The sequence below is a fragment of the Neolamprologus brichardi genome, chromosome 7 (genome assembly GCF_056152115.1).
Source record: "Neolamprologus brichardi isolate AB-2024 chromosome 7, ASM5615211v1, whole genome shotgun sequence".
Classification (NCBI taxonomy): domain Eukaryota; kingdom Metazoa; phylum Chordata; class Actinopteri; order Cichliformes; family Cichlidae; genus Neolamprologus; species Neolamprologus brichardi.
The window spans coordinates 59794011-59811028 of NC_142110.1; the positions used below are offsets into that span (position 1 = coordinate 59794011).

At 40.2% G+C, this 17018-nt stretch overlaps 1 protein-coding gene across 2 annotated transcripts in view; it reads left to right on the top strand.

Annotated features, from left to right (window-relative positions):
• The window catches only part of slc4a5b (solute carrier family 4 member 5b), a 53100-nt gene that overhangs the window by 11813 nt on the left and 24269 nt on the right, over window positions 1-17018 (top strand). Inside the window, exons 3-15 of one of the 2 annotated variants that reach the window (XM_087843994.1) lie at window positions 211-340; window positions 417-577; window positions 3464-3619; window positions 3793-3900; window positions 4602-4657; window positions 12712-12869; window positions 12948-13035; window positions 13115-13273; window positions 14338-14459; window positions 14547-14721; window positions 14801-14934; window positions 15028-15208; window positions 15614-15704. In XM_087843994.1, the coding sequence (XP_087700120.1) occupies window positions 211-340; window positions 417-577; window positions 3464-3619; window positions 3793-3900; window positions 4602-4657; window positions 12712-12869; window positions 12948-13035; window positions 13115-13273; window positions 14338-14459; window positions 14547-14721; window positions 14801-14934; window positions 15028-15208; window positions 15614-15704 (1719 nt within the window). Of the gene's footprint in view, window positions 1-210; window positions 341-416; window positions 578-3463; window positions 3620-3792; window positions 3901-4601; window positions 4658-12711; window positions 12870-12947; window positions 13036-13114; window positions 13274-14333; window positions 14460-14546; window positions 14722-14800; window positions 14935-15027; window positions 15209-15613; window positions 15705-17018 lie in introns of both variants that reach the window. The other variant, XM_087843993.1, reaches the window with a different exon arrangement.

Sequence of the window (17018 nt, forward strand, 5' to 3'; positions counted from 1 at the left end):
TCCAAGTGACTTCTTCACTCCCCGAAGTCGCATGAAAATATTGTTGCTATCTAATTATGTAATGTTATGTAATTTGCCTAGACAAACCCTTCAATGGAAATTTTATATAATTTCTGTATATGATGAACATAAATCCATCTTAAACTGGCTGACTGGGATATACTGGATATCTGAAGCTAACCTTGTCTCTTGTTTGACCTCTGTTTGTAGTGTCCCCTGCTGCCGAAAGGCTGCGCCACATACTGGGAGAGGATGATAGCACTCCAACACCAACAATATTCACTGAGATGGATACATTACAGCAGGAGGGTGGTGAATTAGAGTGGAAAGAGTCTGCAAGGTACGCACATACACACAGTAAGGTAACAATTTCTTGAATTCGGGAATTAAAACTTAATTTGCCCTCCTTGTTGTAGATGGGTGAAGTTTGAGGAGAAGGTGGAGGAGGGAGGAGAAAGATGGAGCAAGCCTCATGTTTCCACACTCACCCTCCATAGTCTGTTTGAGCTGAGAACCTGCCTGCAGACAGGAAGTATTCTGCTCGACCTAGAAGGCTACTCACTGCCACAGATCGTGGGTGAGTCATACAGAATATAAATATCTATATAGATATATAGATTTAATTTGTTGATATTCTAAAAAATAGTCTTATTTTATTCTTGATAATCCCATATTGTTTAACTAATCTGTCAGAAAACTCTTTACCTTCAATTATATGTTCCAAGTATTTCATTCGTTTCTCAGAATCAGCATCAGAATACTTTATTAATCCCTAAGGAAATTTACAGCTCCAAACTGGGAAGTTTATCATATTATTGTTCTGTAGTATTTCAGGATTGTTCCAAATATGTGTACGTTCCCATGGTATTAGTGAAGACTCATTTAATTTAATTCACTCTAGAAAGATTGGGACCTAGTTCAGTCTTTTATGCCGTGATTGCAGATGCCGTGCAGCGCGTCCGCCTCCCCTGCAGCAGCTCTGCAGACCTTTTGCAGCAAGTGTTTCCACCTCCTGATGGCTGAATTTCAGAGATTCCCTCAGGGATTTAAATTCTCGGTGCAAAATCTCCATTAAGGACAACCTTGCGTTGAAGCGGGACAATCGCTTATCGATTTAATTCAGGATGTTGGCAAAGTCTTTGCCGGCCAGCGATGTTGTACCAGGGGGGTCAGCTGGGTGACTTGGAGGATGGCATCTCATTCTTGGTTAGGGAAGATGTGCTCTGGGCCTTGGAGATCTTGGAGAGTGTTCAAATTCTCATTGACGTCCTCCAGCGTGTTGGAAATGATTAAACAGATATGGATAGTTATTTGTCAATGGTTTGGTATACTTTGGTATATTGAAGGTTAAAAAATGTTTGTTTAATTCTGAGCTACCACTCAGTTCTGACCTACCATTCTATTTTTTCTGCCAAGTCTCTGGAAGTCTCACTTAAAGTATTTCCTTTCTGTCACTTACCTTTATGTCACTTCTGTCACTTACCTCTCCTTCCGTCACTCCATTTTTTGTCTTCATCCATTTGATGGACAAGGATGTTTTTCTTATATGTTTTCTTTCTTATCTTATCCTGGCTTAATTCCAGTTTCTTCAAGGCTCTGCCTGTTCAGAGCCTAAGTTCAGAAGTCTGGTGTATTCCTTGGGCATTTGGGCTCCTGGTAGCTAAAATTAGAAGCTACCAGGAGCTTCTTGATTCCCCTTTTCATTTTCATGAAAATGCCCCATACTGCCGGGGCACTGACAATACAAAATACCAGTCTGCTGCACTGATATAGGCCTTTGTGAGTGTTTATCACCAGATATTTCCTGGCTGTCTCTTCTATTTCCATCTGAAGGTAAGCCTGGGGAGATAAATTTTTTGTGTTTGCCATCTGCCACCGCTGTGAATATGACTTCTATCTGCTGAAGTGGGTACTTACAGCATAAGGTACAGGACATGCCTTGTGAAATCTTGGTTATGCGTTGTCCTCCAGTATATAATATTTTTCAGAGTGCCAATTCCTTCTTTGAACATCTGAGCGTGTTTTATTAAGTATCTGTTTCAGTCTTTGAGCCACAGAATGTACACTGCCAGTCTCATTGACTTAATTTATTTCAAGTTGAGGTGGATGTGTTTCAACCAGTCACGCCCAAATAATGGCACACCTCATTGCTAGTTTGTTAGGTTCTCTTATATAACTTAACAATGTAGCTTGCCATCACCGGTGTGTAAATGTGTGTGTGAATGGGTGGATGACTGAACGTGTAAAGCGCTTTGGGGTCCTTAGGGACTAAATAAAGCACTATACAAATACAGGCCATTTACCATTTTACCATTTAACTACTTAGACACATTGCAAACCTTTTAGGCAAATGTGACTTACTTTATTAAACATGTTGTGGAAGAGCATAGGCAGATCATCTGCACATGCACCACATTTGGTATTGTTCTGCGAAGAACATAAAATAGTACCAATAAGCAATGTATTGCTATTGCTAAATACATAACACACTGTATTCCTCCTTTTGAAGGCTGATGTGCAGATATCCTGTCTGACCCACAGACATCATGACCCATGCCTCTGAAGCCGTTATTTCACAACCCCTGAGGTGGCAGCCTGGTGGGCCTCTAGGATGACCTTCTGCTGCTCCTACATCAGTTTCCGATGCACCCCCGTGTTTATATATCCCAATTTCTTGGCTGGTGCCCCCTTTGATGTGGGTTTGGAAGGCTTTGCTTCTTTATCTCAAGGTTTTGTCTCTGTAGCAGGGATTTCCCCTGCTGGATTTTTGGGTTGACATCCAGTTGGCTGCACACTTTCTCTTGGCTGTAGCTGTTGTCTACCACATTTCTGGGACTTAATGTTGAAAGGTCTCTGATCTGGATCTGGGTAACGGCACCAAATGTTGAATTTTGACCAGGCACCCCAAATACAGGGAAGTCTGGAACTGACTCCCTGTTTAAAGAGTCTCTGATTCTTTGAGTATTACCCACTAGGCAAATAGCGCTTAGATGGAGCCAGGGATGAGACTTGCCAAGCTCTAACTGCTTCTCAGTCTTTAAGATATTGATATTGATCCCGTGTTTGGCCGGGTGGTCAAACCCGAGCCCCCTCAGTCACACTAGTTATCAGATTTATCTTCTCTATTTATGTACATTTGATAACTAAGTAAGTTAGAATTCAGTGGTCTTGAAAAATACTGTGTTACAAGGGGTTAAAAGGGAATGTCCACAATCGCCACGCTTCATGTATTTGTATGTACATTTCACCTCTTAACATTCACCAGGTAACTGCCAGACAGTTAAATGGTTTCAATTTCTCATACACTAAAAAGTATGGATTCAGAAAGTGGATTATGTTGAATTTTAAATAAGCTATAAGAGTGATAAGCAGTGATAAGGCTTCCATTTGGATATACCAAATTGATAAGAAGATGTAAGTATAATGTTAACATATTAACTGGGCTGGAATCTTTCTGTTTCAGAGGAGATTGTGGAACAACAGATAACTGATGGTCTCATTCCTCCTGATCTTAAGGAGAAGATTATATTTGTGTTGCTCAGGAAGCATCGTCATCAGACCAAGAAGCCAATCCACCGCTCTCTGGCAGACATGGGAAAATCATCCAATACTGCGTCTAGTAAGCATGTGTATTCTGTGTGTATGCCTTTTTATGTACCAATTAGTAGTTATGAAAGAAAGTGATCTAACCTTCTAATCAACTCCTGACAACCTTTGTTTTCTCCACCATGTTGCTCACTACCTGTTTCACCTTCCCTCACAAAATCACTGCTGTTGCTGCTGCTCTGTCAGGCCGTAGTCCTCAGGTTAATCTGAGTCGTAGCACTAGTTCAACTTCTGGGATCCACCGCTCCACAGAAGACCTACGTTCTCGGCAGTCAAGCAGCCTTGGCCGCCTGCGTGAGTCACACAAACACACACATGTAATACATGCACCACTACACAAGGATACATACGTTTACAAGATTGACTTTTACTTCTAAATAGGTTCTCATTGGTGTATTAGTACACCATGAAATTCGAGTACTGAGAACTTGTTAGTATTTCCAGTTGGTGGCCAGATTTTAAATTCTTTGCTCTTCCTTTCTTAATATCTATGCTTTTCATCTTTTTTTTTGATGACAAAAATTATCCCAGCCAATCCCAGCTGTTGCATGATTTCAACACCTGTGATGGCTTTGTGTGTGTGTATATATGTATATATGTGAAATGTGTTAAGCATAAAGTGTGTTTACTTGAGAGATTATTGGTCCTATTGTGTGCACCTTTGCTGATTTCTTATGTGCAGCCATCTGCGTGAAAGGGATTAGTAAAGGATTTGTGTAGTATGTTCTTATTATTTTGCTTTGATTGTATTTGTTCCCAAATCTCCTTGAGGAAAAAAGAGAAGCAAATAATTAAAATATAATCCCCAACAGAAAAGGCTGTTCATGATTAAGTTCATGCTCTTTCTGTTGCTCAAAGGACCATTTATTGGGGTTTATTTACAATTTTCACTAAATGAAACAAAATGCTCTTGATGGGAACATCACTCAAGCATTAAAACCTATTTTCCTTTTATTTTTATCTAATCCAAAAGGTCTCATTTGCTCCATTTACAGATCCTGCTCAGAGTAGAAGCATGAATGATATTTCAGACACACCAAGCACTGATCAGGTAACTTATTTTTCAATATTTTACATGTGTGCTACTCTCTATTTTTTATCTACATGTGTCTCTTACATGTTTGTTCATGCTATACATCAGGGTCATTCTATATAAAATCATTCAAATATGGAAACAATCTGAAAAAGCTTTTTGACCCACTGTTGTACTTTAAGGAGCCTATAACTCCAAGTTTTGGATACTTTCATTAAATCGATTGATTGATTGATTGATTGATTGATATACCTTTATTAGTCCCACAAGGGGAAATTTCAGACCTCTTGCACGCAATGGCTATTGCATAATAAATGACTGTTTTTGAGGAGGTCAGGTGGGAGGAGCTGATTATATGCAAAGTATGGCAGAACAGAGATATTGGTGATAAGAATACGATATTAAATCTGAAATAGGAGAGCTAAGGAGGAGGTGCTTGCAAGGGCAAATGGATGCCAGCCGGGATTGTGGAAACTTGGCATTATGTCAGGGGCGGGGGCAATCGAGGCTCAAGAGTTGGGAGTTCGCCTTGTAATCGGAAAGTTGCCGGTTTGAGCCCCAGCTTGGACAGTCTCGGTCGTTGTGTCCTTGGGCAAGACACTTCACTCGTTGCCTACTGGTGGTGGTCAGAGGGCCCGGTGGCGCCAGTGTCCGGCAGCCTCGCCTCTGTCAGTGCTCCCCAGGGTGGCTGTGGCTACAATGTAGCTTGCCATCACCAGTGTGTGAATGTGTGTGTGAATGGGTGGATCACTGGTTGTGTAAAGCGCTTTGGGGTCCTTAGGGACTAGTAAAGCGCTATACAAATACAGGCCATTTACCATTTATGTCCTTCTGAACTAACACTAAGCTCATATAATTTGCTCATTTACAAATTCAAAATTCGTGAACCTGCATGAGGTTCATAAAGAGTTGTAGAGTGCCATTTAGCTTTAACCCATCCTTGGTGTGTTGTTGAGTTACAGCAGGCAACTTTTTTTCTTTTCAATTGAAAAGCTTGAAAACAAAGGCTATTTTACACTCTGCTGAGCTGAAACCAACATTACCCAGAACAGCTGGTGATCATAAGCATTTAAATCTAATGAGTTCCAACATGATAGGTGTTATATTGAGAAAGAAGGCTGCCATAGAGCTTAGAAAGAGAGGTAGCATTTTTATTAGCAAAGAAAAGTATTAAACTGGAGATACCTGATCTACAGGAACCCAACACAAAGCTACTCAAGAACCCAAATCAACAGGTAACAAACTGATGGACATTTAGGCTTGAAACCTGTTGTCACGGGTGGGGTGCCAAGAGTGAAAGGCCCCTAATACAGAGCCAAGATAGTTTAACAAAAAGTGAGCTGTTAATTTGGCCGACAACATGGTATAAAATACAAAACATGAAGAACAGAAGAAATATATAATGTCAAATTACAAAAACTGGGTGTGAACCAGGAGACACCAGGGAAAAAGTGATCAGGGACAAAGAGAGACTCAGACAACAGATACACATAGCAGGGTGATTAGGAAAGTGGAGACGGCAGGGGAAAATTAGGAGTAACAGATGAGGCAAAACTGGATATAACGCACAGGACACACCGGCCCCCGAAATAAAACAGAAGCATAACCACTGAAACAGAGACAAAAACACACAAACTTGACATAGACGAAAGGTAAAGAGAGACACCACAGGCTGAACAAGGAGACATAAAAGGCCGAAAGACAGGAAATAGTCAAAGGAAGTGGGAAGGGAAATAAAAGAGAACATATTAACATGATTAGACTAAACAGAAGGGAACTGACAAAGGAGGAAGGGAACATAGAAAGTGACAGATTTTAACCGAACACAAGGTACACAAAACAAGGCACTGGCAAAATAAGACTGGAAGTATAGAATGCAGAGAGGCAACCTTGACACACAGAAAGGGAAACAACCACAGAGACAAGACTGACTACACAAGAAGGCACAGGCAACACAGGGGAGCATGATAGAAAAAATTAAAGAACAAAACCAATCTAACCAAAGTAAGAGCCTAAAATATAAATACTAAGTGTGAATGCAAGACCCATACACAACAATATTTTATTTACTGCTTCAGTCCATGCATGTTATCTAGGGGTAGCTTTTCAGCTGCTCAGAAGCCATGTTGCCTCACTTGTGCTCTGTACTCTGTATCCTCCACACATGCCTCCTCAGTAACTGACATATTACTGAAATAGGGAGAAAAAATAGAAACAGCTGTGGCGTCCAGCCTCCTGTAATCACTGCCCTTGAAACCGCTGTCCAACCCCTCCCCTCAACTGAGAAACCAACCACACCCTCACTACAATAAGCATAGTGAAATTACAACAATAATAAGAACCAAAACCTGGAACAAAATCTTAACTTCAGAATATTAAATGAACCAGGATCAAAATTACAAACACATAACACTACTAGACCCAGGACCATGACAACTGTAGAGTCACTATCGCGATCAATTTGATAAATATCTGATTTCAAGTCAATTTTACTGTTTTATTGTACAGTTTCCAATCAAAACAACAGTTGCCTCAAGGCGATTTATATAGTAAGGTAGACCCTAAAATAATAAAATTGATGGTTACATGTTTTGTGTGAGAGTAAATGTGCTGAGAGTAAAGGTGCTGCTGAGAAAGTTAGCTGCCTCCATCTTGCTAATTAGATTCAAAACCACATAACAAACCCTCAAGTTAAATCTGGTGGCAGCAGTAGGATTATTACGTTGGTTGCTCTATATTTGGTAGTGATGGGTGAAGAAAGGCTTCCTGAAACAATGAAACAGAAAAAGTGAAAAAGGGGAAGGAGGGTGGGGCACGGAAATGGGAATGAACAGAAAGAAAGACAGAAGGCATCCCGTAGAAGCAGTAATAACTAATTACAAAGGTCAAAGACTACTGCAGTAATATAACCGGTACACAGGCTAGTAATATAATTGAAACAGCCTTGAAAACATTAACTGCAAGCATGATCGTTCTTATGAATGTGGGTGTATATAAGCAGATTTCCAAAATCTTCTACTCCAGAGTGTAATTGCTCTCTGCTTAAACAGAACAGCAGTGAAAATACCACCACTGTTGCTTTTTATTTGTGTCTCAATAAGCAATGACTTGATTTGTTAAAATGCATGCTCATTAAACAGCTGCAATAAAGTATGAAAGGCACAGTGGGAAAGTGTAGAGACGGTTTACATCCCCAAAGGTGGATTTTATTCCACCAGAAATACAAACCAGGGCTGTCACCATTCCCCATCTGTGGCTTAGGAGACAGAGGATAATTCATTACAAACAAAAGCAGGGTGAGAGCAGTGCCCTGCGCACTCTGCTACATGCTAACCCACACAGACTGGCTCTTCCCAGTCTCTTCCTCATTGATGCCTGTTCTCCAACAAAGTAGACTAGCTTTGGCTGGGGATCATCTCATGCAGGATGGACAGCTGTGTGGCGATTGTTATCCATATCTGGTTAAATAACAACATCCTGGATGCTGCGGTGGAGATAGAAGGGTGTTTCTGTTCTGGGCAGATGGGACTGCAGTTTTGATTAAATGGTGGAGGTCTGGCGCTATACATAAAAAACTCCTGGTCAACAGCTATGAGCACATTATTGAGCACATTATTGGTGCATACTACTCTCCTGACCTAGAATACTTGGCAGCAAAATGCAAACCATTCAAAATGGTTAGGGAGTTCTGCTCCATCCCGATCATGGCTGAGGGTTAGTTCTGTACAGATGCTGCCCTTCCCACGAAGACTACCAAGATTTTTGCCCAAATCAGAAACCTTGGTTGGACAGTGCAGTGCAGTCCAGGCTCAAAGCTCAAGATACTGCCTACAGCTCAAGTGATAGGCTGGCTTATACCAGGGCCTGGAAAGAACTGAAAAAAGAAATTTAGCAGGCAAAGTACATGCACAAACAGCGCATTGAGGAGAACTTCCACAATAACAACCCACAAAATATGTGAAGATACATCAGGAGCATAACAGATTGTTAATGCAGTAACTTTAAGGTTGGACAACTGTCTGACACCTTGACAACAGAGACACTGTACATTTCCTCTGGCTGGAGCAGAAGGCTTTGCCAACTTTCACAAACTATGTGGTCTGGCCCACCAGGGGGGAGTGAATTTTGTTTTAAACCCCTTATAGTCCCACACGTGGGAAATTTTGTAGTCCTCTGCATTTAACCCATTCACTCAGTGAAGAGGTGGGCAGCTACCAATCCAGCACCCGGGGAGCAGTGTGTAGAGATTAGAGATTGTAGAGATGCTACCTTCCGATCATGGGGTGACCACTCTACCTACGGAGCTATCCCCACCAAGATCTATTGTATGCTAATGTCAAGGGCACATACAGTTCCTCCTCACTGCCCCAACTGGGTAGGTCAGATCATAATCTGATTCACACCCCACTATGTGCCTATTGTGAAGAGGGAGCCTGTGACCACTAGAGATATTAGGAGGTCGGAGGAGGAGGCCTTAGTGGAGCTACAGGGCTGTTGTGAGGTGACAGACTTTGAGACGCTCTGTGAACCTCATGGTGAGGACATCAATGGGTTTACTAAGTGTATCACTAAGTACAGCTCAGACTGTCCATTGTTACCCAAATAACAAGCCTTGGGTGACATTGAAGCACTCCTGAATGACAAGAAGAGGGCCTTCAGAGTGGGCAATAAAGAGGAGGTGAGAATAGTTCAGGTGTTAATCAAGATCATAAAGGTAAGGACAATTACAGGAGAAAGCTGGAGTGGAAACTCCAGCTGAACAGGATGATAGAGGTGTGGGGTGGCATGAAGACAATCACTGAATTCACACCATCAAGCAGCAAGGGAGCTGGGGAAAGTGAGGACAGGGTTAATGAATGTTGAATGTGTTTTTCACCAGATTCAACACTGCAGTGAATGCTCACCCCTTACAGCCTTACCTGTAATCAGCCTGCAATCCACAGCCACACCACTCTCTCTCCCTCCCTTTCCACATTGCACTGTTGCTTCCTGTAAAAGTCCTGATGCCCTTCCCCCATCTGTCACTATCACTCACGACCGGGTTCAAAGACAAACAGAAAGACTCCGCTCAGGTGGGTCTGCTGGTCTGCAGGATGAGTCCCATGTCCTCAGTCCTATGCTCCCTAGCTTTGTGTCTTTCATAAACTACTCATTCATTATGGATTGTTGATTATCTGACAAGAAGACCACAATAGCGGTCATTAGTGAGGGTGGTGAGATGGAATACCGAGCTGTGATTGACTGCTAAGTGACAAAGACCAAAGAATTGATTGTGGACTTTAGGAGGACAAGGAAACCCTTGACCTCTGTTTCAATCTAGGGGGTCGATGTGGACATTGTAAACGACTATAAATACCTCGGAGTACACACAGAAAATAAAATGGACTGGGGTAAAAACACATATGGACTCTACAGGAAGGGCCAGAGGCATCAGCATCGGTCGGACAATGCTCAGGATTGTTTAAGAGTCTGTTGTGGACAGTGCCATCCTCTGTGCTATTGCATGATGGAGCAGCAGGTTAGGGGTCGCAGATGCCAACCCACTCAATAAACTGGCCAGGCCAGTAATGTTGTGGGGACAGAGCTGTACTCCCTTAGGGTGGTGTTGGAGAGGCGGCTGTTGTCCAATCCATGATGTTGTTCAATAAGGACAATGCTGGATAATACCTCCCACCTACTCCATGACGTGCTGGCCAGTCACAGGAGCACATTCGGTGAGAAACTGAGATTACCCAAATGCACCACTGAACAACACAGGAAGTCATTCCTGCCTGTGGCTATCTCCCTGTACATCTCCGCCATCTAATGCACAGTACGCACTGCAGTAGTTACACCCTTTTGCACATGCGCTACAGTAAAATGAAAAAGTTTCACAGGTTAGAGTTAAATGTCAATAATATATATTTCACCTCTGTAATATTCTTGATATTTAAATTGAGCTGCTTGTATATATATTAGAGCTATCTCTTATATTTTGTAAACTTTGTAATATATTGTATTATTTAATCAATTTAGTCTGTTACTGTTATTGTCTTGGAGCAACTGTAACCCACATAATTCTGTGCATTACAGTTGATTCTGATTCATGATTTTGATTCTGAACCCTGACAAGGTACACCTGTAAAAATGAAAACCCTTTCAGGTGACTACATCATGAAGCTCATTGAGAGAAGGCAAAGGGTTTGTAGCACTGTCAACAAAGCAAAGTGTGGCTACTTAATATAAGACATATTTATCCATTTTTTCCATTTTTTCCTTGCTACATAATTCCACATATCAGCACTGGTACAGATGTGTCTGCTGGGCATACTTTCTGTTTAGGACAAAGCAGAGTGTAACATAGTTATTGAAACAACAAGAAAATAAGGCAGGCTATGCAAGTTTTAAGACACCCAGCCTGTAGAAGCTCAGGTAAAGTAACTAAAAGTTTAACTTGGCTATTTTGCTCAGATGAAGCAGACAAGTCATGTTTTTGCTACCTTTCTATGTGTCTTTCTTAAGGCTGTAGATTCCAGTACACTATTGCACAACTAGAGCGTGATTAGGCCAGACAAACCACATGTACTAACTAGACTCCCTTTCTCTGACCTTTTCCCTGAATGACTCAAACTAATATTACCTCCTGCAGCTGAGCTTAACCAAACCCCTCTACAACACCATAACAACTGAAAAAAGGAGAATAATAAGTGAACTGTGTACAGTATGACTGCCAAAGGCAACTAAAACGCTGGAATGTGTGACATGGCTTTGAAATGTGTTGTTTATAGTTTCTTAGTGTCAAGAAGTTAGAAGCAGCATTAGCAGATTATGAAGAGATTTTAGTTTAAGCAACATCATTCCAAGACCAAGTGTTTCTGCTTTAGAATAAACTACTATAATCATAGAGAAAGAAGAGTGAACAACAGGGTTTCAGTGCTGGAGCTGTTCCAGCGGTCATCATAGGGTATGTGAGGCACTTGAACAGTAATACGCATGAATTCTGTTAGCTAGTTAGGACCACGGTGAGTTTAATTTTATGCGCTTGCTATAGAAATGTGAAGGGGTTATACCAGTCTAAACCTGGTCTAGTTCAGGACACGTTACTCTGAAGGAACACTTCTCTTAATTTTAACTATTAGCCATGGCAATGCATCTATGTTACTTCCCAAGAAACTTTTCAATGCTGTTGCTGGTGGAATTTAGTTTAAGCCAACACACAGTTTAGAATTCCTTCATCAGCTGATGCAGAAGTAATCCAAATGAGTGTGGCTGTGGTGAATGGCTGTGGATGATTTTATCAGTGTATTCTGATCATCCTCTGTATCCATATGAAGTCCAAATTTTATGTATCCACAATGCTGTCACAAGGCCAGATACAAAAGGTTTTACAATCTCATACCAAACTTTCTGCATTTATTTTAAGCTCCTTATTGTATTATATTTAGATTTTGATTTAATGCTTCACTTTTTTGTATTTTGTTCAGTTGAGCTCCTTCTTTAGTGTTTTTTCTACTTCCCTGAGCTATTTTTATTTTGTAATTTTATTAATTTTTGAGTTGTTTTTTGATTTTTTTTTTTTTTTTTGGTGCTGTAACATTGTTATTTTCCAACATTTGGGACCGATAAAGTACTTTTCATTCTCCATCATTATCATCTTTTTATTGGTGTTGTCTCAAGTGAAAATGGTAAATGCTCAAGGGGATAGAGGAAACTCTAGGACTCAGCCTCTATAGATCCTGAATGTTTACATCTGTGTACCATATTATCATATTACTTGTTCAAATCTGTTCCAAGAAATTTCATTGCAGGAGGACCACAGGACACTATCTGCCAAAATGTTTTATTGAGGAGTTCCCTCAATAAAAAAGAAGTCAATAAGAACATTTTTTGAGCTTTGTTGTTGTCCAGCTGCTGTTGCATTTTGTTTAACTTAGCTCATGCGACCTGACTAGCTACTGACAGACATGATTAAGCAAGCTGATTATGATATGCATTAGCAACTATAAAATGTCAGCTGTGTTGAAACACAAATTACACTCTTGCATTTATCCCAAAGGTTTCATTTTTATTTGCATTATTCTTTTGTTTGACAGCTTAAGAATAAGTTCATGAAGAAGATACCTCGTGATGCTGAAGCATCCAATGTCCTGATTGGTGAAGTTGATTTTCTGGATAAACCCTTTGTCTCCTTTGTACGCTTGGCTCAAGCTACAACTCTGGGGGGGCTTACTGAAGTTCCTGTACCAACCAGGTAGGTCCTTTCAGCTTCACTGTCAGCTGGGTGTATCTTTGAATTGATCAATTTATCAACATTTTCCCCCTCTGGCAGATTTCTCTTCATTCTTCTGGGTCCTCATGGCAAAACCAAATCCTACAACGAGATTGGCAGAGCTATTGCTACACTCATGGTGGATGATGTAAGTGACTAGCACTAACCCAACAGGATATGCATGCATCAAATATATTTTATGAGTTATCTCTTTTTCTTTTTTTCAGTTGTTTAGCGATGTTGCCTATAAGGCAAGGGACCGTGAAGACTTGATTGCAGGTGTTGATGAGTTTCTGGATGAAGTGATTGTCCTTCCTCCAGGAGAATGGGACCCCAAGATCCGTATTGAACCACCCAAAAAGGTTCCATCTGCAGAAATGAGGCATGTGCTTTTAATAACGTTTTATTTTGATCTCAGATATATTACTGTTGGGTTTTATTTTAGCTAAATGCCAAATAGGAAGGTTGCTAACCAGTCCAAACTAGGGATCCAACGATACCAATTTTTTCAAACCGATACGATACCGATACCTGGATCTGAGTACTTGCCGATACAGAGTACAAAAACCGATACTTCTACCACACACACAAAAATGCAATGAATTGGAAGACAGGTTTTATTTTATTCTCTGCCGATAAAAAATAACAAATTTAAATTTAACAAAATATCACTGAACTATTGGCACTGTCCCGAGCTTTCAGAATAATAAATAAACACTTCTGTTTATTTATTATATTTCATATCGCAGCTCGAGTATGCTGAGAAGACGGTACAATCCTATGTTTTCCATGACCGGCATTGGCTGGTCATCCAGAGCAATAAAATGAGTCGAGCCTCTGTTATTTTAACTGCCTGTGGATTTTCTCTTGACATTTTTCTTTGCTTTTCCAAAACCTGAGTTAAAGTTGGCTGTTCCGGTTCACACTGCTGACATTTTGTTTAGCCTAGCTACAGCAGCCTCCAGTTTCTCTTTTTTATCTGGAGCCGCCAGTCTGACTCGTCTAACCCTGTGCCTGTTTAGCGCGGGATGTCCCCCTAGTGGCCAATCTAAAAAACTACTACAGAAATGACAAGCCACCCTCTGATTAATGAAATAAGTTAGTATCGGTTCATGGTATCGGTTAACTTTTACGAGTATGAGTACACACACATTTTACAGTATCGGCCCTGATACCCGATACCAGTATCGGTATCGGTGCATCCCTAGTCCAAACAATACCCCTAATCCTAGATTGGGTGCCAGTGATCTGGTGCATGTTAGGAATGTCCACTTCTTCATGCTTTCTCAAAGCCCTTTCTTTAGATAAAGCAGATTTATTATTTGTACATTAAAAACCATAATGGACTTTAAAAAAATAATATGTATAATGACTGTATGTCAAAACTGGAGATTTAACATTCCAGAGTTGAATTAAAACCTGCTTTCTCTATTGCATTTATCCCAGAAAGTCAGTGCTGAACTTGAATGAGCTGGGTCAGGTGAATGGTTTAGCTGGCGGAGCAGCTGGAGGTGAAGATGAGGAGCTTCCAGCCCCACATGAGTTGGGAGAGGAGCTGAAATTCACTGGGAGGTATATAACTGAAAAGGATTATACCACTCCAGTTACAGTATGTTTAATTCTGCATTTCTAAATGAGCACCCTACTCTGTTTAAACAGGATTGGTGGTGGATTATGGCTGGATATCAAAAGGAAGATCCCATGGTATTGCAGTGATATTTATGATGGTTTCCATATCCAGTCCATCTCTGCTGTGCTATTCATCTACCTAGGTTGCATCACCAATGCTATCACCTTTGGAGGACTACTAGGGGATGCTACTGACAATTACCAGGTTAGAGAGCTGCAAAGTAATACATAGCACATAGCACAAAACTTGACATATTATTATCTGTTCCCTATTTTTCTCATAGGGAGTGATGGAGAGTTTTCTTGGCACTGCTTTAGCAGGAAGTGTCTTTTGCTTGTTTGGAGGACAGCCTCTCATCATTTTGAGTTCAACTGGACCCATTCTCATCTTTGAAAAACTGCTTTATGAGTTCAGCAAGTAAGATGCACTAGAACACAGTTAAATTCTATATATAAAAAAAAAGTCTAACATAAACATAAACATCTCTACCTTATATCATTGTCAATACAGAAACAATGATGTGGATTATATGGAGCTTCGTCTGTGGATTGGCCTTCACTCGTGTCTGCAGTGTTTTTTACTGGTTTTTTCAGATGCTAGCTACATCATCAAATATATGACCCGATTCACGGAGGAGGGTTTCTCCAGCCTCATTTCTTTTATATTCATTTCTGATGCAATCAAGAAGATGGTAGGTAATATTCTTTAATCTAATATGGTTAAGCATCCAATGTTTTTTGCTTCTATCCTTACATCTCCTTTTATCGTACACTCTGCAAACATTTCACACAACAGAGACACAACACTTATGATGCACCATAGTACAGAGCCCATAAAGTCCAGTAAGCTGACATTAAAAAAAATCTGGCACACACTAGATAATTATCTTGTAGGAAAAAAAATTCTCACAAGATAAGTTTCTTACAGGAAAACAGATGATCTTGTGCATAAAAATTATTATTTTATGCATACAAGTTATAATCCAATCTTCTGTGTAGAAGAATATACATTTGTGCAAAAATATCTTGTGCAAGAAAAAAAATGACGATGGGAATTTAGATGTTACACAAAGAGAAAAATGGTTTGTTCTTCGCAGGTCGGAGCGTTTAAATATTACCCAATCAACCGTGGCTTCAAACCTGATTACATTACAGCTTATAAGTGTGAATGCATCGCTCCAGACCAGGGTGAGTCTTCAAACTATTTTTTTTTATTATTTTATGTTAATATTTTATTTCATTTTATTTTCTTTTATTGTTGGGGTGGGGTGGACATGGCAATGACCAGGTACAGATTACAGAAATGAGATGGAGCTTGTTAATACATGAGCATCAGAGGATTTGATTGGTGTGTCTTTGAACTCTGGAAATATAGAGGGTTACCTGTTTCTTCCTGCTTCCACTCCATTTGCAATGCTGAGCTCCTTTAATTGTATGTTGATATATCTAATTATATCATAAATCCCCAGGAGATTGATATTGGTCTTTCCATGTCAGTATGGAAAAGGGGCGAGCAATGAGATGATCTTGTACAAAACATAGAAGATGATGTCATCTATGCTTTGTATGGTGGCCCACAAATAAAATTTATTATTATTACTAAGTGACACACACTTAATGGCCACAAGTATCAGGTCAAATCCCTTAGTTTTTGAATCCAGTTGTTTTTGGTCCCATTGCCACAGGTGTATAAAATCAGGGACCTGGCCATGCAGTCTGCCTGGCTCTGGGTTGTTCTAATGAGTTCACTGAATTTGGGGATAGTACTATAACAGGATGCCACTGGCACAACAATTCAGCCTGTGAAATTTCATCCTTTCCAAGACTAAATTTCATAAGTGACAAACCATGTACATTTGCAAAGTGTGGTCACTAGGTGCAGTTCACATTAAATAATAGTTCCCATCACTGACTGCAGCGTCCTAAACGCCTTCCTTCTCCTTCAGTTAACATCAGCACAGTGCACCAAGAGCTTTGTTGTATGGGTTTTCGAGCAGCCCCTGTAGGCAATGTGTAGATGGCTCAGTATTTTTGTCCATCTATTTATACACTGTGTGTATGTAAGGTGTTTGGAATCAATTTTGGATACATTTAATTAAGTTACTTTTTAGCATCATTAATAGACTTAGGAAGTCCCTCTACCTTTTTAAATGCATTGCAAAGAAAATATTAGGATACTGTGAAAAACTATTTGCTCCCTTCCTGATTTCATTTGTACTTTTCCCCCTATTTGTCACTGTTGCATGTTTCAGATCATCAAACAAATTTTAACATTAGACAAAGATAACCTGAGTAAATGCAGTTCTTAAATTATTATTTCATGTGCTAAGGCAAAAGAGATTAATCAATATCATCTGTGACTAAGTAATTGCCCCCTCATAACTGGTTGTGGTACCTTTGGCAGCAAGAAGTGCCATCAAGCATTTGCGATAACTGCCAGAGAATCTTTCTTATGGCTCTGGATCTGAATCCAAAGCACTGAAATCAGATTTAAGTTCACAT